The sequence below is a fragment of the Pseudorasbora parva genome, chromosome 12, assembly GCF_024679245.1.
Source record: "Pseudorasbora parva isolate DD20220531a chromosome 12, ASM2467924v1, whole genome shotgun sequence".
In the NCBI taxonomy this organism is placed as follows: domain Eukaryota; kingdom Metazoa; phylum Chordata; class Actinopteri; order Cypriniformes; family Gobionidae; genus Pseudorasbora; species Pseudorasbora parva.
The window spans coordinates 30,741,238-30,766,413 of record NC_090183.1 but is presented as its reverse complement, the minus strand read 5'-3'; the positions used below and the strand labels follow the sequence as shown (position 1 = coordinate 30,766,413).

The 25,176-nt window shown below is 37.1% G+C and overlaps 1 protein-coding gene and 1 long non-coding RNA gene across 2 annotated transcripts in view; one reads left to right on the top strand and one right to left on the bottom strand.

Annotated features, from left to right (window-relative positions):
* The window catches only part of LOC137093603 (uncharacterized), a 77,342-nt gene extending 52,405 nt beyond the window's left edge, over positions 1-24,937 (bottom strand). Inside the window, exon 1 of the long non-coding RNA XR_010908524.1 lies at positions 24,772-24,937. This is a non-coding gene — a long non-coding RNA (uncharacterized lncRNA). The remainder of the gene's footprint in view (positions 1-24,771) is intronic.
* Positions 1,353-23,513, top strand: LOC137093748 (tetraspanin-1). Its single transcript, XM_067458593.1, has 8 exons — positions 1,353-1,403; positions 1,562-1,624; positions 8,074-8,280; positions 8,383-8,457; positions 17,306-17,404; positions 17,708-17,854; positions 23,020-23,103; positions 23,408-23,513. The coding sequence occupies exons 2-8, from the start codon at positions 1,568-1,570 to the stop codon at positions 23,465-23,467; spliced, it is 729 nt and encodes a 242-aa protein (XP_067314694.1). The 5' UTR covers positions 1,353-1,403; positions 1,562-1,567; the 3' UTR covers positions 23,468-23,513.
* Positions 24,938-25,176: the final 239 nt, after the last annotated feature.

The following is a 25,176-nucleotide window of genomic DNA, read 5'->3' as shown; positions in this document are numbered from 1 at the left end:
CAGGTGCTCTTCTTGGTGAGATTAAGGACTGGATGAGTTAATGATGGGATTGGCGAGATTGTCATAACTCACAATAGGACCATTAACGTGATATTACGAAGAGGGCTGCTGCTGATATGTGTTTAACTCTGGCAAGGTGGCACCAGGCAATCTATCAATTTTTTTTTTTCTTTATGGGATTTTCTCGCCTGCAGGGTCCAGTCATAGATGTGTCAGGAATGTCAAATAATGCTGGCCATGAAGATCAGAAGGCGAATAGGAGGAAATGAGATTCGGTGATGGTAAAGGAAAAAAGTATAGGGATAAAGAGAGAGTTGTGAAAGATGCAACAACATGCAGGAAAAAAGTACATTTATACGAGAGAAGGTGCAGGAAAGTACAGGTAGAGAGAGGTATATGGAAGATGAGACATGCACAAGGCAAATAGGATTATATAAAATGTTACATACATACATACACACACACACATATATATATATATATATATATATATATATATATATATATATATATAAAACATTGTGTGTGTGTACATGTGTAACATTGTGTGTGTACACATATATACACACACACAAAGACGCTGGGTTACAAAAACCCAAATGGAAGAACCCAATCGCTGGGCTGCTGGGCATTTTTTAGAGTGTGATTCTGACTCAAAAAAATCTTCAAAATCATATGCTGAGGGGATTTTATATCTCTTTGTTTTGTTTTTCTATGGATAAAACTGGACAAAGACATTTTCCTCCTCTAAGGGACCATCAATCATCTCCAAGTATCTACGATACCACAATGGTGAAGCAGTAAAGCCAGGCAAGCTGAGAGCCACTGCAATACTGCCCTCTACTGGCAGAAATATTTGCTTTGGTACAAAAGAACAAAGGAACCCACACATAAAAGTACACAAAGGAAATTAAGGAATGTACAACACCTGGTAGGTAGTAATCAAAGTCAACCTTAAAGACTTTCACCTTGACATTTTCTCTGTGGCTACTATTTGACCTTTGAACAATTTATCATGCCAAAACCAAAAAATAAATACAAATCCGATTAAATTATACATTTTATTTTTGAATTGGTGTTATGAGTAAATTTCAAATGACTTTAGTTAATCATTACCATTCGGAAGCAAGGAGAGCAGTAAAATGATCATTATGTGTGTGGGAGATTTTGGACCTCATGTAGTTTATCTACACTGGAAACCACTTTGACTGCAGGGCAATGCTAGTCATGACACACAAGCCACATTAAAGCCACTCTAACCAGCTATTTTATATCCAAACCACACCCATCTCACCTGTTCAGGTCTCTTCCACTCTTTCCCTCTCATTTTGTCTCTTTTCTATCTGTCTGTTCCTCACTTAACAACTCACTCAACGACTATTACTGGACATTAGATCAAAAAGGTGAGTTGCTTTTACATAAGCTAAACAAAATTTGATTTGAATGGATATAAGTGAAAAAGGAGTCACTTAAAAACATGTACGCTGTGCGCAAGTATGTGTATGAAAAACAATCAAACTATCAAATGCAGCTCTGATTTATGTTTATTGCTTCATTACAGATTAAAATGGGCTGCTTCACATTTGTCAAAGTTGTGATGGTTGTGTTCAACTTGCTTATCTGCGTAAGTATGCTTTATTTTCTCATTAAATGTTTACATTTGAGTGCGGGGAGAAGGGTGTTTAGAAGAATAATCGCATTTCTTTATTCATTGACTGAGACTTTTATGTGTGGTGTAAAGAATGAAATAGATTCAGCCTGCCTCCGAATGAGCAATAAATAATTTATCCTCTTCTCTTTACAACAAACGCACATAAACACACATAAATTGTACTAATGCAAACCGATAACACGAATCCATTACAAAATGTTTCATTGCTCCATGGTGAAGTCTTGATGATCACAGCCAAAGTGTGAATGTGAGTAAAGCGGTCACACTTGCTCACATGCAACAATTTTCATCTCATTATTGTTCACAGCCTCTTTGTTTGAGAGTTAAAGCCTGCAAGTGCCTGAAATGATGGGTATGCTGGGTTGCTCGGTTGGACAGGAGATTGTTAAGGCTGTAGATACTAGAACAAAGGAAAGCATATTTTATATATATCTAAGTGTGCCATATTTCATTCAAAGCATCGCTAGGACAGCACACTGTTGGTTTCCATTTGGTGAACAATTTATCTGATCTGACTTATCAGTCATAATACTTGCCAAGACTTGTAGAGGACAAAAAATGGCATTACATAGGTTATACCGAATACTAGGTCAAGGTTTTCTGCAAATATTTAATTATCTGTCAATTTAAAAACAAAACAAGAACAAAAACAAGAACAAGACAAAGACACACACAGAGAGAGAGAGAGAGAGAGAGAGAGAGAGAGAGAGAGAGATTTATAACTAGGTGCTTTTTGCTGTTCTTTTTGTCATAATTCAACATAAACCAATCAGTCAGTCATTCAGTCTTAAGTCTGACATATTGATTCGAGAGCAATGAAGGGTCAACAAAAGATAAACACATCTTTGAGGTTTAGACTTTTTAGCATATTCATAGGTTAGTAATGCTATGTACGCATTGGCATTATGTGAAATGTTTATTTCCTGCATAAAGTATTTAAGGGCCGTTCACACAAAGGACGATAACTATGATGATAACTATAACTGTATCGTTTAAATCACTTTCAGAACTTTTTTCTCCAGTTGATGAACGATGACAAACATTGACAGCCAATCGGAATCCACCGACCATAGAACTGCAGCAATTGTTTATTATAAACAGAAAGTTATCATTCTTGATGTGAACTGGTCTTTGTCAAATATGCTGTAAATAATGCTGACTTTGTGTGGTGGATGATAACCATATTATATGTCATTAAATGGTTTTCTGTTAAATAGGAATTAGCGCCACAAGACTGTCAAATTCTGCAGGTGTTCAGGTTTGGATGTTTAGTGTTAAATGCTGTAAGGAGTATTTGCAACCCGGGGTGAGGCTTTACATGCAGATTAAACCACCACTAAATGCATTTACATTTGGCTAAGTTGTGTCTGAAACCACCTCTTGAGCTGTGTTCGGATTGCTATGCATTTCAAATGCACCATGGAGAGTATTTACACTTGGATAGATATCAATAAAATCAAAGATGCTGTATCAAAAACACATTAAGTGTCCAAGAGCAAATGCTACCATCGAAAATTACTCAAATAGTCACAACTCACAACAACTAGTTTTAATTCCTGTTTTAGGGTTAAATATCAGGGTGTCAGCCAATGTGAGCCAAGAAAACAACAGTCCAACAAAGCAACAGATCATAATGAGACAACTCAATTGAGGCTGCCTATAAAATATTTAACTAATTGTGTCATACATTCAGCAAGACAGCCCTCTAGATGTGTCTTTTTTACATGTAGAATCCCCATGCACAGTGGTCTTCATAACTCACCCGTGTATGGACAGTCAACTTATTTTCCTGCCCTTCTATACAGTATGCCAATTCCTTCCCTTACACACAAACTGATTTCCATGTAATCTCTCCATGTGCATCTTCCTTTGACGTGACATTTCCAACATTAAGCCTTGCATGGTGGCATTTTATCGAAGCATTACTCACAAAAACAACAACACCGGTAATATTTATAGCAGAAAGAAAGAAACTATGAAGAAAATAAGTTAAAGGTAATATGTTTGTCGCATTCTATTTGCTTACAGATGTGCCCATTATCAAAATCTCACCGTTAAACTGCTAAAAAACTCAAACGATTCCCAAAGCTATATGAGCGCAAAAATAAACATTGACAGAAAGGCGTATTGAGTGTTTCATGTTCAGCTGTCGGCCAGCTGAGTTGAATGTGAGCAGCCCTGACAGCCGTGATTGAGTCTGACAGAGCATATCAGGTTTCAGAGATGGTTATGACACCAACTGTGAATTAACATGCTGACACCAACCCACTCATTAACCCAAACTACCACCAAATGTGCTCTGGGGCTTCGACCTTTTGATATCCAATTGTATGCATATCATTCTACTTGGAGACATCACTTGAAATAGACAGAGCTGATGAATAAACCTCTTCTAACTTTACAGTTAAATAAGGCAACCGTGTTATTGCTTCTAGCTCTTGATACATCAGAAGACACAGAATCACAACAACACTGTTTCCATCATTACCCCAGGAGATCCAACAGACCTGGTAATGTGTCAGACCTATTGTCTGCGAAGTATCCTGGAAGTGACATAAATGAGCAGTCGAGCACCTAATCCTGCAGGCTTGTGGCCATTAAGGGTACCCTTTAGTTTTCTATTGAGCCATTGCCATTGTTGAATGACCTACCTCTATGGGAGAACACACATAACTCAGGTACACTCTGGCAATAATGGGAAATCCATGCAGGGCCTCTTATCGTACAACGTAATGGTGAGAATAAAAGGTCATGGGAAAATGCAAACGATAAAGGAGCCAAATCCACATGACTATAACTGATACATGCCTCTGGTCATAAAGCTTTTGTGGAAACTAGAGCTTATACTGTAGCAAAATAACTTGAGAATGAGATATAGTAATGTTTCATGACCTAAAATACATATATGTTACTTAGTATCAGATTTCATTTTGTTTTGACATATATAAACGTTTTTTAACCTAGTTATTCACATTACTCTCCTTGATACTGTACATATGCAAACATTTTCTTTTAAGATATAAAGAAATGACAATATATTGCCAAAAGTATTAGGACACCCATCCAATTCATTGAATTCAGGTGTGCCAATCACTTCCATGGCCAGATGTGTATAAAATCAAGCACCTAGGCATGCAGACTGTCCCAGAAACATTTGTAAAGGAATGGGTCGCCCTCAGGACCTTAGTGAATTCAAGCGTGGTTTGATAGATTGCCACCTGTGCAATAAGTCCATTTGTGAAATTTTCTCACTTCTAAATAATGCACGGTCAACTCTTAGTGGTATTACAACAAATGTGGAAGCAATTGGTGACAAAGTAGTAGGCCATGTACTATCACAGAGCGGGGTCAGCACATGCTGAGGTGCCCAGAAGTCGGCAACGTTCTGCAGATAGCTACGGACCTCCAAATTTTGGGTGGCTTTCAGATCAGCTCAAGAACATTTAGCTTCATGGAATGGGTTTCCATGGCCGAGCAAATGCATCACGGTGCTTGGATGCCCCATGGACCCTTTTGCCCTATTGCATAACCAAGTGCAATGCAAAGCGTGGGATGCAGTGGTGTAAGCACAACGCCACTAGACTCTAGAGCAGTGGAGTTCTCTGGAGTGACGAATCATGGTTCTCTGTCTGGCAAACTGATGGAGGGGATGGGGGGGGATTTAGAATGGGATGACATTAAAGTTCATGTGCATATTAACTTTGGGCAATATAGTGTATTTTCATAATTAATTTACTCTACTTATGAGAGGATTTTGAAGACTACATGATTAATGTGATTAACAACAGTAAAAATTCACTTATTCACCAGTGAATCTCCTTACGCTGAGATAAAATAGGTCTGCATTTGATATATGATATGATATTTGAATAGTAACACCTCTGCTTTGGTGTGTGTCTGTAGCCAGTGTTTAATCCATGCCTTTTTCAGCACACGGGCAATAGAATCATCATATATACACACAATTACAGTTGGTAAGATGCAAGCTTATTTCCGGATCCCCAAAGTAAAGATAAAGTGTCAATTTAATTAACATTTGTAAACACAGTCTGTTCAGAATAAGAGCATCCAAACTGCAGTATTTAACATTTACAACAACTGCAAAATACTATTTATGCACCCGCAAATTCTCTAAACAAAGACGTTTTTCAAAGTCAAAGTCCCTTCCTACATTTTTTTTCTTATTCAAGAAGCCATTTCACACAGATCAGGCAAAACATTATATGCCAATATTGTTGGTCCCCTTTTACTGCCATAACAGCCCTGATCCGTCGAGGCATGGACTCCACTAGACTCCTAAAGATGTGCTGTGGTATATGGCACCACGGTGTTAGCAGCATATCCTTTAAGTCCAGTAAATGGATTGGACTTGCTTGTTCTGTACATCCCACAGATGCTCCATTGAGATCTGGGGAATTTGGAGGCCAAGTCAACACCTCAAACTCATTGATGTGCTCCTCAAACCATTCTTGAACATTCCTGAAAAAAGCATTTTTGCTTTGTGGCAGGTAGTGCTGGGTGGTATACTGGTTCATACCAAGCCTGCAGCACCCCTCTCAGAAACTGAAGCTTTCGCGCCTCGATCGCCCTCCAGATGACCGGTCCCAAGATAGCCGCACCTTTGTGTTTTCTAATGGACGCAAGGCAAACTAAACAATCTAAATATACTTCAAATATTTTTTTCCCCAAAGTTAGTATCACAATGATTTCCTTTCAAGTGTTCCTTTCAAGTTGTTTTTTTTTTTAAATATGTTTAGTTTTAGTTAGTATTTGTAGTTATATAGTTGACTTCAACATATAATGACTTCAAAATGTCCAAAACACAACATGTCAACATCAACATCAGTTGAGGGCTGCAACAACAATTTTTAAATGACAATATCCTGGCCGGACTACTGTTGTCAGTGATATAAGTGTTTGAAATTAAAATGATTTCTTTATGTCTAGTGACATATCAGGGCCATTTTATGATGAATTGAGATACATTTCTTACATACAGTTCCTTTAAACTGTCATGTGTTTGACTGTCACTGGCATTTGTTCAGAGACTGTAGTGTTCTTAAATATATTGAAAATATCCTGAAACCTTGTAAATGTTTTTTTTCGCGTTTCTCCTTCGTTTTGGCAGTTTGTTGTTATAAGGCCTAGGGTTAGAATTTTATAAGGCTTAAGGTGCCCTTAACTCTGTTTTTTTTTTCTCTCTCCGTGGTCATATTTTAATATTCATGCATCTGTAATTATTGCGTTGCAGGTCAGTGTTTTATTGGTTGTCTCCCTACAGCATTTTTTTTTTTTTTTTTTTTTTGTGTAAACTCTGTATTAACTCCAGTGTGGATTTTTTCTACAATATTCACCCATGACAGTAAAATAGGGCATTCTAGTCAATCTGCTGCAGTATTTCCTTTCTCAATCAATAGAAAATGTGGTTAACACCCGGTCATGCATAGGAATAAAAATACATTCATATACCACGAAACCGATATAATTTAGAAAAATACTGCGATATACATTTTTGGTCATACTGCCCAGCACTAGTGGCAGGGCGCATTATCCTGCTGAAAGAGCCCTGACTGGTCTGCAGCTATGCAGCCCCATATGCAACAAATTGCGATGCACTGACCATGTGGGCCAGCCTTCTCTCCCCACGTGCATCAATGAGCCTTGGCTGCCAATGACCCTGTTGCCGGTTCACCACTGTTCCTTCCTGGGGCCACTTTTGATAGATACTGACCCCTGCAGACTGGAAACAGCCCACAAGAGCTGGAGTTTTGGAGATGCTCTGACTCATCTTACTCATCTAGTCATCTAACCATCACAGTTTGGCCCTTCTCAAACTCGCTCAAATCCTTAAGCCCATTTTTCCTGCATCTAACACATCAGCTTTGAGGACACAATGTTCACTTGCTGCCTAATATATCCCACCCACAAACAGGTGCCGTAATGAAGAGTAATGAAGAGATAACCAGTGTTAATCCTGTCACCTGTCAGTGGCCATAGTGTTATGCCTGACTCCTATGTCACAAAAAGGAAGAAAAGACTATCGCAACTTCCATTTCATGCTGTCTTTAACAGCCATAGAAATTAATTTAAAACACCTGCTCTGCACCAACGGACACGCACTTTTACCGCTTGTTGTGTGTGTTATATTCTGGAACCTAGTCAGCTATCTGTAGCAGCAAATCAAATAAAGCCATAGGTTCCAGTGATTTTTACAGTGGTTACAGTGATCAATTTGTCTATATTTAATTGCTTCCCTCATTGTCTATGGTGGTTATGGCTCTGATGACAGGGTAACTGTATACGTATACATTACCAAATATGTATCTATTAACCATTAACATATTACTATTGAAATGCAATGGTGTATTTGTGAAAGTAAAAAGTGGAACTTTTTTTGACAGCTAGCGGGCATGTGTATGGCAGCTGCAGGGATATGGGTGACTGTGAATAAAGATTCCTTTATCAAAAATTTGCCACCCTTTACTGAGCAGTTCCTGAGTCATGTCAATGTGGGAATCTTCAGCATCACTATTGGAGCAGTTATGATTCTCCTCGGAATGATGGGGTGCTGCGGTGCTCAGAAAGAGAGCAAATGCCTTCTTATAATGGTAAATCTCAATCCTTTTATTACCTGATATCAAGTGCCATATGAATATAATGTTTTTACACTCAAGTTTTGTTGTTCACTCTCTTCTGCTCTGTGCAACCAGTTCTTCTCCATCATCCTGATCATTTGCATTGCTGAGACGGCGGCTGCAGTAGTATCATTGGTTTATTCTTCATATGTGAGTCTTGCTCTAAACCACTGACCTCTCTGCCAGGCCTCCCCATCCCCCCACTCACTCTTTGTCTCTCTTTTCATTTTAGCTGCATGTAAATTCCCATCATACTCTGGCCATCATTAAATTAGGGGGTTTGAAATGGCTCCAGCACATTCAGCCACTTAATAACTCCCAGATTGCCTCAGGCGCTATGCCAGCACTCTCACTTTGAGCAATTTATCGCACTACAATATTGACGTTTAGGCATTTTATATGCAAAACAGGCGATTTACATACAGAGCTTCACCCATTTAGTGAAATGTATAATAATTACAACAACTTTAAATGAGTTATGGAGGGTATGTTAAGAGAATAATGCCATTTAATTAAAAAACACAAAGACCTTTTAGGGCAAATTGAAAAATTGAATTCTATTTAACAGACAGAAATCTCATTTAATGCATATGAATAGTTAAACCTATATATAAAGAAGAATAAACACACACACACACACACACACACACATGCGGTTCAGTACATACCTCGGATCTTAACGGTTTTCGGTTCGGTTTGGTTCAGTTTTTTGCTATTCTATTCTAAGGCAACAGGAACAGAAAGAGGTTAAGGAGAAATTTGCAATACTCTTTCTTTATTTTACTTAAAAGACTATATATAATATATAATAAATATAAAATAAATAAATTATATATATATATACATACAGACACACACACATACATACATACATACATATATATACATAATTAAATATACATATACATAATTAATATATATATATATATATATATATATATATATATATATATATATATATATATATATATATATATATATATATATATATATATATATATATATATATATATATATATATATATATATTAATTTTGTTGTAATGGCATCTGTTTATGAATGACAGCCAATATCACTAATACTTACTGATGTCTCTGAATTGTTTTTTTTAAAACATTAATGACAGACATTCAGAATTACAGTATGATTGAAATCTATCAATTTCAACATTTATTAGGCTTATAAAAGTAAAAAATAAAATAAAATAAAAAATAATAATAGTTTTAAAGATAATAAATGTCATTCTGTGGCCTTAATAAAGTTATCAAACACCTTTTATTAACTGCATAAATTATAAAATAAATATAGATAAATCCTTATTAAAGCTACAACTTTCTCTATTAACTTCTTTCTTTTATTAACATCACAGCAGTTGGTTTATTAGGCTGCTGTCACTTTAAGATCTGCCACTGGTAAATATGATGCGCATCTCATTTTCTCACAACACACATCTTAAAGTTAATTTAAGATGTATATATATTTAAGAATATATAGAATAATATATTAGGGTCTGAAACTACATAGGACTAAAAAAAGTTAAAAGAAACAAATATGCTATAAATTGCATACTCGTTAGAACCTGCTCAAATCATGCTGGGTAACACATAGATCGGCAGATCAGGCTCCGGTCGGCAGATCCGGTCGGCAGATCAGGCTCTGTTAGTCGTCCCAAAGACGAAACGTAAAATTAGAGGTGATCGTGCGTTTGCCGTGGCAGCTCCGAGACTATGGAATGAGCTGCCTCTGCACATTAGACTGGCTGAGTCTCTCCCTGTTTTTAAATCCTGTCTCAAGACTCATTTATTTTCTTTGGCTTTTGGATCAGTTTGAGGGTTGACTTTGTTATTGTTGTATTTATTTTATTGCTATTTTGCTGTTTTTGTTTTGTGAATTGTGTTCAGCACTTTGGTCAACAGTGTTGTTTTTAAGGTGCTTTATAAATAAAGGTGGATTGGATTGGATTGGATAGATATCCATAATAAAGGCTAGATGTCTTGTTGGCCAATGGAGGTCGCCGTCTGCAACTGGCGGCTATCTTGTCACAGGCAGCTCGCTCACTCGTAACAGTGTTTTTTAATGGTGCATGTACAGTCTTGTTCAAAATAATAGCAGTACAATGTGACTAACCAGAATAATCAAGGTTTTTAGTATATTTTTTATTGCTACGTGGCAAACAAGTTACCAGTAGGTTCAGGTTCAGTAGATTGTCAGAAAACAAACAAGACCCAGCATTCATGATATGCACACTCTTAAGGCTGTGCAATTGGGCAATTAGTTGAAAGGGGTGTGTTCAAAAAAATAGCAGTGTCTACCTTTGACTGTACAAACTCAAAACTATTTTGTACAAACATTTTTTTTTTCTGAGATTTAGCAATCCTGTGAATCACTAAACTAATATTTAGTTGTATGACCACAGTTTTTTAAAACTGCTTGACATCTGTGTGGCATGGAGTCAACCAACTTGTGGCACCTCTCAGCTGTTATTCCACTCCATGATTCTTTAACAACATTCCACAATTCATTCACATTTCTTGGTTTTGCTTCAGAAACAGCATTTTTGATATCACCCCACAAGTTCTCAATTGGATTAAGGTCTGGAGATTGGGCTGGCCACTCCATAACATTAATTTTGTTGGTTTGGAACCAAGACTTTGCCCGTTTACTAGTGTGTTTTGGGTCATTGTCTTGTTGAAACAACCATTTCAAGGGCATGTCCTCTTCAGCATAGGGCAACATGACCTCTTCAAGTATTTTAACATATGCAAACTGATCCATGATCCCTGGTATGCGATAAATAGGCCCAACACCATAGTAGGAGAAACATGCCCATATCATGATGCTTGCACCTCCATGCTTCACTGTCTTCACTGTGTACTGTGGCTTGAATTCAGAGTTTGGGGGTCGTCTCACAAACTGCCTGTGGCCCTTGGACCCAAAAAGAACAATTTTACTCTCATCAGTCCACAAAATGTTCCTCCATTTCTCTTTAGGCCAGTTGATGTGTTCTTTGGCAAATTGTAACCTCTTCTGCACATGCCTTTTTTTTAACAGAGGGACTTTGCGGGGGATTCTTGAAAATAGATTAGCTTCACACAGACGTCTTCTAACTGTCACAGTACTTACAGGTAACTCCAGACTGTCTTTGATCATACTGGAGGTGATCATTGGCTGAGCCTTTGCCATTCTGGTTATTCTTCTATCCATTTTGATGGTTGTCTTCCGTTTTCTTCCACGTCTCTCTGGTTTTGCTCTCCATTTTAAGGCATTGGAGATCATTTTAGCTGAACAGCCTATCATTTTTTGCACCTCTTCATAGGTTTTCCCCTCTCTAATCAACTTTTTAATCAAAGTATGCTGTTCTTCTGAACAATGTCTTGAACGACCCATTTTCCTCAGCTTTCAAATGCATGTTCAACAAGTGTTGGCTTCATCCTTAAATAGGGGCCACCTGATTCACACCTGTTTCTTCACAAAATTGATGACCTCAGTGATTGAATGCCACACTGCTATTTTTTTGAACACACCCCTTTCAACTAATTCAACTAATTGCCCAATTGCACAGCCTTAAGAGCGTGCATATCATGAATGCTGGGTCTCATTTGTTTTCTGAGAATCTACTGAACCTACTGGTAACTTGTTTGCCACGTAGCAATAAAAAAATATACGAAAAACCTTGATTATTCTGGTTAGTCACATTGTACTGCTATTATTTTGAACAAGACTGTATTTTTAAATAACCATAACTTGCTAAAATTTCAACCGATTTTCAAACTGTTTTGTTTGTTATAAACATCAGAGATGTAGTTATGGCACTACATACTTATGAATAATTCTAACCATGGACTTCAATATGAAAGTAACATTGAAAGAAAAGATAGGTGCAATGAATATACACACACACACAAGGTATTTATGTTAAATCAATATATAGGCTACTAAAACTGTGTAAAATATTATATTATAAATAATATTTTACACAGTATATATAGTTATATAGCTAGCTCTGGAAAAAAAAATCAGAGCTGTATATATATATATATATATATATATATATATATATATATATATATATATATATATATATATATATATAATAAAATTATTTGTATTTAATAAGAACACAAAAAAAAAACATGCAAAAAAAAATGCAAGTTACTAGGATTTTCCCCCCTACATTGCCCTGTGCCTACTTCACAGATCACTTTTCCCACCTAATTTTCATCAAATGCCTTACCTCTTTAGAAAGCTGAAACCCTGTAGTTTCTTAGGAAACGAGCAGAATAATTATGTGAAGTACTGGCACAGAGTTATAGCGGCTAGAATATTGTTTTTTTGTTGTTTTTTTACACAAGCTGCACGATTAAGTCGTTTATCGAAAACGGAAAGCTGGAATTTCAACGTGTTAGGCATCCAGATTTGTAGCCATGTTAATAATGTTTGTAAGAAACCAAACCATTTGTAAATACATCAAGATTTCAGCGAGATTAAAGTATTTATGTTCGTACAGATCAATCACCTTACATCAGGTTCCACAGAGCCCGACAGAAATCTTGCCTGTGACAAGATGGCCGCCGGTGATGATGATGGTGACTCCGCCGTAAGACATTTAGCCTTTATTATGGATATCTATGGGGTACATGATCATCAGGCTTTACACAACTTACCATACCCTACAAAATATTAATAACAATACTAAGTGTAGTTTAGTTTCACTCATTGTTATGCCATAATTTGTAATGAAAAAAGGATAAAATCAAAAAGAAATGCCAAAACAGAAGCACTTTAGCCCCAATTAACCCTGATTTTGGACCACACTGTACATATGTGGGGTCTGGTAATTGTAGTTCTACACCCTTGGTATTTGAAATGGTATTCTAGGCATTTATGCAAGCGTAGAATCAGTTTGTTCAAGAAACATCATTTATACAGCTAACTGGATAAAGCGCAGTACTTCATCAACAAGCCAGAGCGGTTAATGCTACTGGAGTCACCAGAAAGGAAGAGTGCAGGACATTCTTGTGAATTATAGATCGGCTAAATCATTCAGAGGAACATTAAGCATGCAAATACCCATTTAATGTGCTGTTTGTCACCATCACACTTTTATCCATTCATTCATTTATTTATTTATTTATTATCATGACAGAAGAAATTGCCGTTTTAATAATTCATGTGCAAGTCTATGAGCAGCTGCCTGTTGTAGTTTTGATAAGAAATAGGCTTCACAAAGTCATAAGAATCATACAATATGAATTTGAATAGCATTACATGTTTACATTAACATGTACAATTGTTATAGAATAAGCCAAATCGTTGCGGAGATTACTTTTTTTTAATGTTCAATTGGTCAGAGCTGTTTATTGTGTGATCCCAAATGTAATCACTCCCATTTCAATAACTAAGCTGATGTGGTGTCGTTTGGCAATAACATTTTCTCTGTTTAAATTAAAGATTGTTATTATGATAAGAAAAAACACATTAAATTTTCCTTCTTATATTGCATTACCTGCAGTTGACGTTATAAATGGTATTCAGTGCCATACGTGCTGGTCTCAGATCAGCAATTAGCAATCGCTCCCATGCCTTACAGCGCTTTGTCCTGTCTAGATTGAGAGGGAATTCCAGCAGACATTGATGGATTAGCTTGCATGTAATAAGTCTACTGATCTGTGTAGCTTCTACGGCTTCATAGGTGGGAGGGGGAGTGCTTTTAATTGTGTTTTGTCTGCACATCCCCACAGGCATGCTGTGCTGAAGACCACTCTTGCTGACCCCACTTTTCCCAACAAACACACATACACAAGTAACACTTAGCAACAGAGTCCTTGTGTGGCTTAAACTCATCTAGGTTTATTAATCAAATTCCAACTAATAAGACAGAAGGGAGAAAGTAAGAGAATAGAGAGAAAGCAAATGCGAGCATGAACCACAAAGGAGATTTTACAATGCAGCATAAACATCACTAAATAATAGGCATATGTGTAATTAATAATACAGAATACAGAAAAGTTATGTCCCAACATTTAGGTCTTAATCTTGCGTAAAATGTGTAAAATTTGATTTTACCAAATTTTGTCATGTAGGACAACTTTACTGCACTGCACATTTCCAACTTGGGTAATATTTGACCTGTTGAGTTTTGATAATGATTGAAGTTCAAAATACAAATGGCTGTTTTTGCTAAACATCTTTAGTATGATTATTAACCAGTAAATACATAATGGTTTACTGATAAATGGCAATGTTACAAAATTAAAGTGGTACATTAGCGCTGGAAAGATGAATCTGTATTTAAACTGGGTTATTAATGTAGTATAAATGTGAAATTATTTTTGAATTTGGTGCCTTCTAGACTGAGAAAAGACAGAAAATGTTTTTTGTCTCGGAGCTGAAAGACGACAATTCCCAGAATGCTTTGCTGCCCTGTGAGGCCATTCCCAAAGCCACCACTACTGGATTGCAGTGACTGAGTTAGAGAACAGACACTACAATTAAATACTGAACGTGTCTGTTTAATATAATGACCGAGTCGCCGCGTGAGTCTCACATCACTAACGATGCAGGAGTCAGATTACATTTAATGTAATAAATGAGCTGATGAGCTCTCGTGATGAGCTGATGTAACGTTAATCGCGACCACATTCGCCGCATACATTCACAACACGTGTTCAGTCTGGTGCTTTTTCAGTTCATGCCTTTGGAAGCTTAACTTTCATATAAAATGGGGGGGGGGGGTTGGTTGAAGCTCAAAAAAGTGAATCCATCCATCCATCCATCCATCCATCCATCATAAACATACTTTATAATTAAAGGCCTTCTGAAGCAGATTGATGTTTTATTTGTAAAAAAAAAAAATCCATATTTAAAAATATATAAAGTCAAATATCTAGCTTCCGCCAGACCACCTTCCATATTCAACTTACAAAGAAAGTGTAATGCCTTTCGCAGTTCAAAAAGCTTACACTACGTGCTAGTCATGTTGCGTCAGTAACGTTTTTTTTCAAGGTATACATTTATGATGGATGGATGCATTGAATAGTCTTAACAGATACAGATTGATTTTTGATTAGTAAATTCTGAAATGACAAGTTGATAAATTGATAAATTATCAGTATATTTGGTTGATAAATTATCAGTATACACTCTAAAAAATGCTGAGTTAAAAACAACCCAAGTTGGGTTGAAACTGCACCGACCCAACAATTGGGTTGTTTTAACCCAATGGTTGAGTTGTTTTAACCCAGTGGTTGGGTTAAATGTTGCTTAAGACAACCCAATTGCTGGGTAAGAACAACTCAACCATTGGGTTAAAACAACCCAATTGTTGGGTCGGTGCAGTTTCAACCCAACTTGGGTTGTTTTTAACCCAGCATTTTTTAGAGTGTAAGTATATATTATTCATATTATGTTAACTAATTGGATTAATATTAACAATTTAACAAATGGAACTATTGTAAAGTGCATTGTGAAGCTTATTGTAAAAATGGTAAAAAAAAAATAATGTGAATGCAACTTTGACAGCCCATATATTTATCCATTTAACATATGCTTGTTGTAAATCAAAGATGCACTCCGTAACTTTGGGTTAAAAATTATCCAAAATAAATTTGAGCAAGTACATAACCAGCCAGTGTTCAAAACTATCTGCTTACCGTAGCTCGATTTACAGCAGTAAGCTTGTAATAATATTTTTAATACCAGTGGTACTGGTGGATTTCCCCGGGAAATTCAAGCATATGTTTGCGTCATTACTTCACATCTGTACATGTAAAGAAGGAGTCCCGGTTAGCACGCTATCGCATGTGAGGATGTTTGAAGGGGAGATAGCCTTTTCTCACACCACTTGATATAATTAAACTTATCAATTTGATGGTGGATCAACAAAGGTTCAAACGACAGTCACCACTGACAACTGGAGATTCATCCGTTGTAAAATGCAAAAGTCTTCGGACTTCGGAGTGAAAAAAAAGAGAGTTCACCCGGGCAACGCGAAAACAAGGATAATTAAAGGTGGCGTGAACTCTGTTTTTTGAAGGGTTTTTTCAGCTTTTTTCTGCTGAACAGGTAATACATTTCAATGGTTGAATTAGGCTATGTAGCAGTACCACACCTGTTCGCTTAATTCATGCAGTTAAGGAGTTTTCCTTTGTTGTGCAGTTCTCGTTTTACTATATGTGCATTATGGTAACATCAGTTATTTTGTGCTTGCTATGAGAGTGTTGGTAACGTGTTGGTATATGACGATAAGAAATTAGACTGCACAAAAATGGAAACTGTACTACAGGTAGCCCTAATACACATTAAATGTAGTCACGCAATCCTAACAACATTAACAGTTTGAAAAAATATAATTTGCAGTTTGACGTGATATGATAAACGATCATTAGATTAATCATCGCGATTTTCTCCTTATTTGGTCAGAACAAAAGAAGATGAGCTACTTACTTGTTCAGATGACATTCTTATGTCGGTCATACTTTCAAACAGTACAGTCTGAGATTGTGAATGACAGTATCCACACCGGATGACTGACAGTGCTTCTCCTAACAGCTGCACATTTGATTCCTCTGCACTGTGCCGACCGGGGCACTACTCACGTAGAGTTGATAATTCCGCGAATAACTGCAATTGCAGTTTTCGAACAGAGATGGCGACAAATAGGAAAAACTACAGACTGCAGCTTTAATCTAAATCTTTGAAAGCCAAAGGTATAAATATATGAAGAAATTTCAACCTTAAAATGATGACTAGCAAAAAAGAAAAAGAAAAAATGCATTGCAAAGCAATGACTGTACTGCCTAAAGCCTTTTATTCATTTAGTCATGATAAATGTGATTGCTAGAGGCCTTGTGGAGTCACAGTGGTGAAAGCAGTTTGCTGAAAAAAAGAAATGGAAAAAAAAGAAGTATGTTTGTGTACAGCGACAGAGAGTTTCCATTTCTTTCTGAATTCTCATGTGTACCTTTTAATTTGTCCCTTTTGTCTGTGATTTTGAAAGACTGAGAGCATTCTAAAAGCGTGGGCCACACCTGGGCTGAAGGAGCAGTATGGGAAAGATCAAATCCTCACGGACTTGTGGAACTCAACCATGACAACAGTAAGCCACAATCAACCAAATGCATGCATAGATGAGTATTGATCTGAGCCTCAAGCTTTTCAGTATGTGCTCCAGTAAGATTAATCCATCATGTCAAATTTCCTGGCCAAAAGTGCCCTTAAACCCAATATGGGGAAGTGAACAGTAAATGTGAAAATGAGAATACTAAACAGACTGCCTGCAGTTTGACAGGCAAATGAAAACCCTTTAAGAGCTTTACAGATCAATAATCACATGTATAACATGGGAACATATTTGTGAATATGGAACTGACTGTTAGTGCCCTTCCATTTTGTGTAACAGTTGCAGTGTTGTGGCTTCAGCAACTACACAGACTTCTCTGAATCCTACTACTATAAGCATAACGGAGCCCTTTACCCTCCGACCTGTTGTGCAGGTCCTGAGCTCTTTCCCTGTGATGAAGACAATGCAGATTTCAGCCATGTGGTGGTGAGAAACATACAGATCATGTAGTTATATCGAATAATTCCACTGCAAAGGCTAGCAAAGGGATTGAACATGTTTAAAGCGGCCAGTACATTAGGTGCTTTATGACCAGGGGAATAAAAACTAGCTTCTTTGTGGCAAATATTCATTATATATTCTAAAAGTTTTTGCTGCTGTGTGAAAAAAATGATAATGTTGCTGACTGAGCATAAATTGCTACATTCAAGTAATTTAAAGGTTTTGGGTCAACCCAACTCTCCGGTTTAAAAATAATCTGTTTCCCAGTTGGAAATATAAAGTCTGCAACTTGTATTTAGTATAATTCTGATAGCAGCACAATTCCTTTTGAGCCAATCATCTGAGCCATAAATAACATTTGATCAATGCTACATTCAGGAACGCCTTGGAAATTCGTACCTAGACATGTCATGTATTGAAGTCCGGAACGTACCACTAAAGTAGCCAAACATCTAAATTTTAAATGATGAAAAGGACTGAAATACAGCATGTAAAATAAAAATAACATGCAAAATCAGCCATTATCAGTCATTATAATTCACTGCACAATTGCTTCTCTCACACTGTTCTCTGTACACTGCTCAATAAAATGAAGGGTACACTTAATCATCAAAATATAACACCAAGTAAATTAAACTTTAGGGATTTCAATCTGCCCAATTAGGAAGCATGCGTCATTATGAACCAGTTTCACTTTCTTTGGCGCAAATTAAGTGACAACAGTTCCACTGGAGAGGCAACAGCAAGGCAACCCCCCAAAAGAGAATGATTTTGCAGGTGGTGGCCATAAACAATGATTCTCTCCTTATTCTTTCTGACTGATTTGTTTTTAGTTTTGTGTTTTGTTAGGGTCCGTGTCACTGTACCTGCAACCCAATCAGCTGTAGCACATTCAGTCCTGCTCCTCCAGGACGGCACATCCATGTGTGCCGTCGCAAAGAGGTACAGTTTGTCTCCCAGCATAGTTTCAAGAGCATGGAGGAGATCCCGGTAGACAGGAAAGCTGGACAGGGATGTAGAAGGGCCACAATCCAGCAGCAAGACCAAGATCTGCTTCTTTTTGCAAGTAGGAACATGAGGAGCACTTCCAGAGCCCTAAAAATGACCCCCAGCAGGCTACTGGTGTACATGTTTCTGATCAAACGGGTGGCATGAGGGCCTGACATCCTCTAGTGGGACCAGTGCTCACAGCTCAGCACCGTGTAGCTCGATTGGCATGTGTCAGAGAACACCAGAATTCAAGTCCACCTTTGGCGCCCCGTTCTCTTCACGAATGAAAGCAAGATCACAGTGAGCACAAGAAATATTCTGGTGATGCAACGTGGAACGTTATGCTGCTCGCAACATCATCCAGCATGACCAGTTTGGCAGTGGGTTCGTAATGGTCTGGGGAGAAATATCCTTGGAGGGTCGAATAGACCCTTTTTCAAAATACGAGGCTCCACCTAGCCAATTGTTTCCTTTCTGCTGTAAGAGCAGCGGGCCCTTGGTTCCTCCTGGTGCATGACAATGCCCGGCCTCACGTGGATAGAGTGTGTAGGCAGTTTTTAGATAATGAAATCATTGATGCCATTGTCTGGCCCTCACGTTCCCCAAACTTAAATCCAATGGAGAACCTTTGGGACACTATATATCGGAGCATCTGAAGCCCCCAGTAGCACCACAAACTTGGACGCAAAATTTATGGACGCTAGATAATGTCCCACTCCTATGCTCCCGCAAAAATATACGCAACCTTCTCCTGCTCCCACCCACATAAAAGTATAAATAGATTTTTTTTCTGTACTTCCATGAAACAGTTTCAAATTATTTAACGTAAAAGCAAGCGTGCATGGTTTGCCATTGCAGATTGTGTGCAAAGTGCGCTCCCTTAATAATTCCTAAAAAGCTGACATTTCAGTTCAGTGCGATCTCACAAAGCTCTGTTATCAATGAAAATGACTGCACAATGAATTCCATAATGTCTTTCTTTGTTATAATCAGAGGATTTGCCAGCACACGGGATTCAGCATGAGCAAAAACTGCATCAGTTTGGCCATTGAGTTTTAGAAATCAACACATATGTATGTGATTGGCTACACTGCACAACACTCAAAAACATGTTATAAACCGAAACTCTTCCCATGATTGCGCCTGTAAATCTTTTTTTATTTTGTTTCAGTAGTTCTTGTTGCTTTTGTGCATATATGAATAGCAATTTATTTGTTTTTAGATGTTTAATTTTTTAGATTTTTCTATATTACGGGAGTCCGGCGAATAATTTTATTCTCCCTCAACCCGCACACACACACAGACACAAACACACACACACACACACACGAGTACCTTACTGCCCTCACCCCGTCATGAAATCTAGTCCCGCGCCGCACTCTTGCATCGGGTCCCGTGGGAGTGCTGCAGTTTTCTACCACAGACGGTCCAGGAGCTCACTGATGTCCTAATCTAGGTCTGGGAGGAGATCCCCAGGACACCATTCGCCATCTGATCAGGAATAGCCCAGATGTTGTCGTGAGTGCATACAGGCATGTGGGGGGCATACACACAACTGACTTACATATGAGTTTCTGTGATGAACTTTATGCAAGTTGGATCAGCCTGCAACTTGGCTTCTATTGACTGTCAAATTATTTTGTTCTTAACAAATTATAGAATGTTTATAAATAAAAATGTAATATTAAATCCCTATTCAAATTAAATATTTAATTCATTGAGCTTCAATGTGTGATTTAAGTGTTCCCTTTTGTGAGCAGTGTAGATTAAAACCATTTTTACTTGAATGTGCAAGGCTTTCGGTGTCAGTAGCTTCCAGTTATTTTATTTGTCTGTAATGCTACTTGATATTGTAAAATAGTATTTTGTTGTCACATTATTTTAATTAATTAAAGCAATTATAAACACACTCGTTTGAAGCACAAATAGTTACCATTTACTGCACTTTGCTATTTAACTAGTTATTAACTTAATGTAGTATGCATCTAATAAATCTGAAGTATAGGCTTTGCGAAAAATAAGGTGGATAGATCAGTGTTTCTCCAATGTTTCCCACTCGCATATAAAAATTCACTCTCACATTCATGTGCTTGGAACTCGTAATCACTAAATCTACTTGAGTCTACTTGAAGGGAACATTAGTCCTTAATTTTAAACTGCTTTCTAGCATACTACTCTTCTTAGTTCTGTACTAGAAATACATGGCAGAGATAGTAAGAGTATGTGGTTCCAAAATCATCCAATCACTATGGACTATCCACTATGCAGTCACAGGAAAATGGTGTCATGACAGCTATGATTGGCTGAAGGCATCAAAACCAACTATAGCTGCATCCCAATTCGCCTACTTGTACTATGCCCTAAAATACTCTTTTTGTGAAGAAAATGTACATACTTGAGTATGCAGTAAAAGAGTAGACAAGCTTTGGGACATACCATCACGTCATACAACTGCGTCTTTAATGGTTGCTCATATAAACCGATAAACTGTCGCATCCTGACATGTATCATGTTACTGTAAACTGGCCTGTCAACAGTAGAGTATTCGAGAACTGTACTCAAGTAAAACTATAAATACTTATAGAAATATTTACTTTAGAGTTAAAGTACTAGTCTTAATAGTTACTGGAGTAAAAGTAAAAAATCAAAAAAAAAAAAAAAACTACTCAGTAGCTAGTTACTTCGTATCATATATAGCCTATAAAACAACAGTACAATATTGATTTTAAATTGTTATTATTATCATAATTAGATACCTTTGCAACAAACACACAAGAGACAAGCATTATTTCTGGCATATAGCCCAAAAATCATTGCACATCCTTTGATTTGTATAATATTAACATTTTAGATTATTAGATAATGTCGAAATAAAGTGAACCAAGGGAAGCACGTAAAGGGAGCTGTAGTGTTTTGAGTTGTGGAATAAGCACTGTTTGACCACTCTAGAGATTAATTTTGGGTTAGTTATGTTCATTGTCCAAAAGACCTGTGTTTAGAGAGTTTAGTAATTCAATATTGCGCAGCAAACCAAAAGAAGAATATTGTTGTCCCGACTCTTAAAAGTGTTATTCGAACAGTATTATTCATAAATTGAATACGGAAGGCGGTCTGCTGGAAGCTAGATATTTTACTTTATAACATGTTCATTATGGATATGTGCTTAAGGGGGCTTTTATTAACCCCCACTTTTTTGGGATTCAAATTTTGAGCTGTCATTCTCTGCCATTATAATGCTTGGATTATCCAGGACCTTTTTAAATATATCTCAGATTGTATTCGTCTGAAAGAAGAATGTCATACACACAGCTAGGATGGCTTGAGGGTGAGTAAATAATAGGGTAATTTTCATCTTTTGGTGAAATAACTCCCTGGATGCCAGCCAAACTTAGCACCGGTCACAACATTTGAGGTCGGGGAGTTCGGACCAATCAAATTGTCAGGACGGGCTTTATATGATGACTGACAGATCATCAACAGTAATGTGATCAATGGTTGTAGGTCTATCCAATTGAGTGCAGCACCATTTTCTTTCCTGGTTAGTTTAAAACACGCCCCATAATCACAACCCAATGGAGCAGTATCAGACTCATTTTGAGTAGAATCTGAGTATGACAACTTCAGGCTACCCAAGCAAAGTCTAAGCAAAGACACTGCGCAATACGCACAAATTACCATGGAAAGGTGAGTATTCATTTTGTCGTTTTCAACACTTAGTACTCATATTTGTAGTCCTGAACCGAATCCTCCTCCAAAGGGCAATGGGTTGTAGGCAATATTAGCCATTATAGTGTGCATGGATCCACACTTCGAAAATCTACTAGAAATAGTAGACCATCCGGGGACTTTTGACATACTCTCTGGGACACACTTTAAGAACATACTATACTTTGGGACACACTTATTCTAATTTTACATGCTATTTAGTATGGACACTGGGATGCAGGGAACAGGTACTGCCCACTTACCATCCATTCTGCAGGAATTACTAGGCAAAATGATAATGTAACCTTATTAATATTCATGAACCAAGCTGATAAGGTATAAATGTGACCCCACCCCCTACACCATTTTTTAGATCGTTCCTAAACCCCTGTGTATTACAGAAGTGCGTTTATGTGATTTGGGCCCTTTCATCTGATATTGGTTTCTCTTCCCAGGGCTGTTTTAAACAAATTGTTAAGGTCACCCAGAGGAACGTTGACATTGTGGGAGGAATAGCTGCTGGAGTCACTGCCATTGAGGTAAACACAACACATCCATCATGCAGTTACCATAACAAATGTATTGAAATAATTATATTAGGTTTATGTTACTACATTTAGCAGCTCTCATGTTTTGACTGTAGCCCTCATCATGATTGGTTAAGCCTAGTTTGGAACAATCTACCACTTTGCATGTCCAGCACAAGCTGTAGTGACAGGCATCATTATCTTCACTGCTTCCAAATGCATTTAAATGTTCTTATGCATGTTAGGCACTTCAATCATTTGCCACAGACAAATTATTTACCCCCACCTAGAACTGACAATGTATTTTGTTTTCTAGTTGGCAGCGATGGGGGTGTCTATGTATCTCTATTGCTACCTGGACAAAGCAGCAACCTAAAAGTCTCATCTTATTTGTTTACAATTATGTATATGTCATCTTTTGGTTATGCCACAAACTGGATAAGCTTAGATAACACTTTAAATGTAGATAGTAGGTTTACAAGGATGATGAAATTGTCTGTTATCTGATATTGAAATGGGATGTTACATAAAAGCAATCAGTCTTGTTTTTTTTCTCTCTCGTTTTTTCTCTGAGAATATAACTCAAAGTAATGAAATAAAAATGTTGATGTATCCCTTTGTACAGGAGAAAGTAATTTTATATACAGAGATCAAGTTCATTTACATAGAGGAGCAATAATTGTTTTGCACTGAAACACTTAATGTCACAAAAGCTGTTCTTATACATGAAAAATTAGTTTAGGGAGAGATGTGTTCATGGAGAATGCGTCATAAATAATGCATTTTTTGCACCACACAAAACTATTCCCACCCCATTGAATATACGAGACTGGCTGAGGAGGATGATAATTTGCTCTTTTTGTGAACAGTATTAAATAAATACAATTTAACAGTACATGAAACCAATCAATCCAGTTCCTCTAAGACTTTGCCTTGTAATGACAGGCAAACAGGTAAAATAGTGTGACGACATACATCCTTGATTTCATTAGTGTGAAATCAAAATGAATGAATAAATTCAAAATACAAATACAGGGTTTTTAACTAGTAAGATTTACACACACTAGATCTCGGTCTACTAAAACAACAACTATAGCTGGTAGCCTGCATAATGATGCAAACACTTCCACAACTTTGGCAAATATAGTCGAATCACATTTACGCAGCCATCAACCACACAACATTTGCATTGATTTCAATAGGCACACCATTTCCTCTGTGGCTGCTTCAGTTTTCCACATAATTTGCATGCTGTGCTGTCTGCTTATCTAACAGGAAACAATTATATTTCTATTGAGAAGTTTGATTTTTTTTATATATTTAGAATTTATATTTATTATAACCTTTCAATATTCAATCTTTAAATATAAACGAGCACAGCTTAAATGCTTAGAAATTAACTGTAAAAAGTAAGATACACGACTACGTGTCATTTTTGGCCCTCTAGCGGTTAAATAACTAAACGTGCATCGTCGTGCTAAAGAACATTGTTTTGGTTGTGATTCGGCTCTGCGTGTGTGCGGATGAATATGAGTATCATGCACATAAGAAACAACCTTTTAAAATATGTCACATAACTATTTTAAAAGGTTGTTTGTTAGGGAGCTAGATATGACCATAAATATGTATACGTATCTATGGATATGACTATTTATTTGTTTGATAAAATACCTTACTTACCAGTTGAACACCATGTCCGCGTCACTTTGACATTTCTCAGTTCTCGACATGTCCGAAAAAAGGCCATGTTGTTGTCCGTTTATTAAGAGCGCCTCCCCTATTGTTGATTGTTTTTTTTTTTTAAACCGGTTATTAGAGGTTCAATGGAGCTTTTTGCGTGCTCCATGTCAACCTCGCTCGTTGAGATAACTAGTCAAACAGATACGAAGAAACTTCTCTCGATTTACGGATATGACGACAGCGCAAAGGAGAGTGATGCGTGTACGCAATTTCCCGCCAAAACCACCCTGAAAAAAACACTTTAAAAAGTGAATCAAGGTAAGACAGCGTATTGAGCTTATTGGTCTTTTTGTGTTTATACAAAGAGTTTATAAATAGGTCTATGCACACATTAACTATTTTTTT

Bases quoted from the DNA above. Each gene is read 5' to 3' on its own strand.
- LOC137093748 (XM_067458593.1), top strand. From the start codon at position 1,568: ATGGGCTGCTTCACATTTGTCAAAGTTGTGATGGTTGTGTTCAACTTG. The intron at 1,625-8,073 runs GTAAGTATGCTT...TTTTTTTGACAG, and splicing joins TGTTCAACTTGCTTATCTGC to CTAGCGGGCATGTGTATGGC. The intron at 17,405-17,707 runs GTAAGCCACAAT...TTTGTGTAACAG, and splicing joins GGAACTCAACCATGACAACA to TTGCAGTGTTGTGGCTTCAG.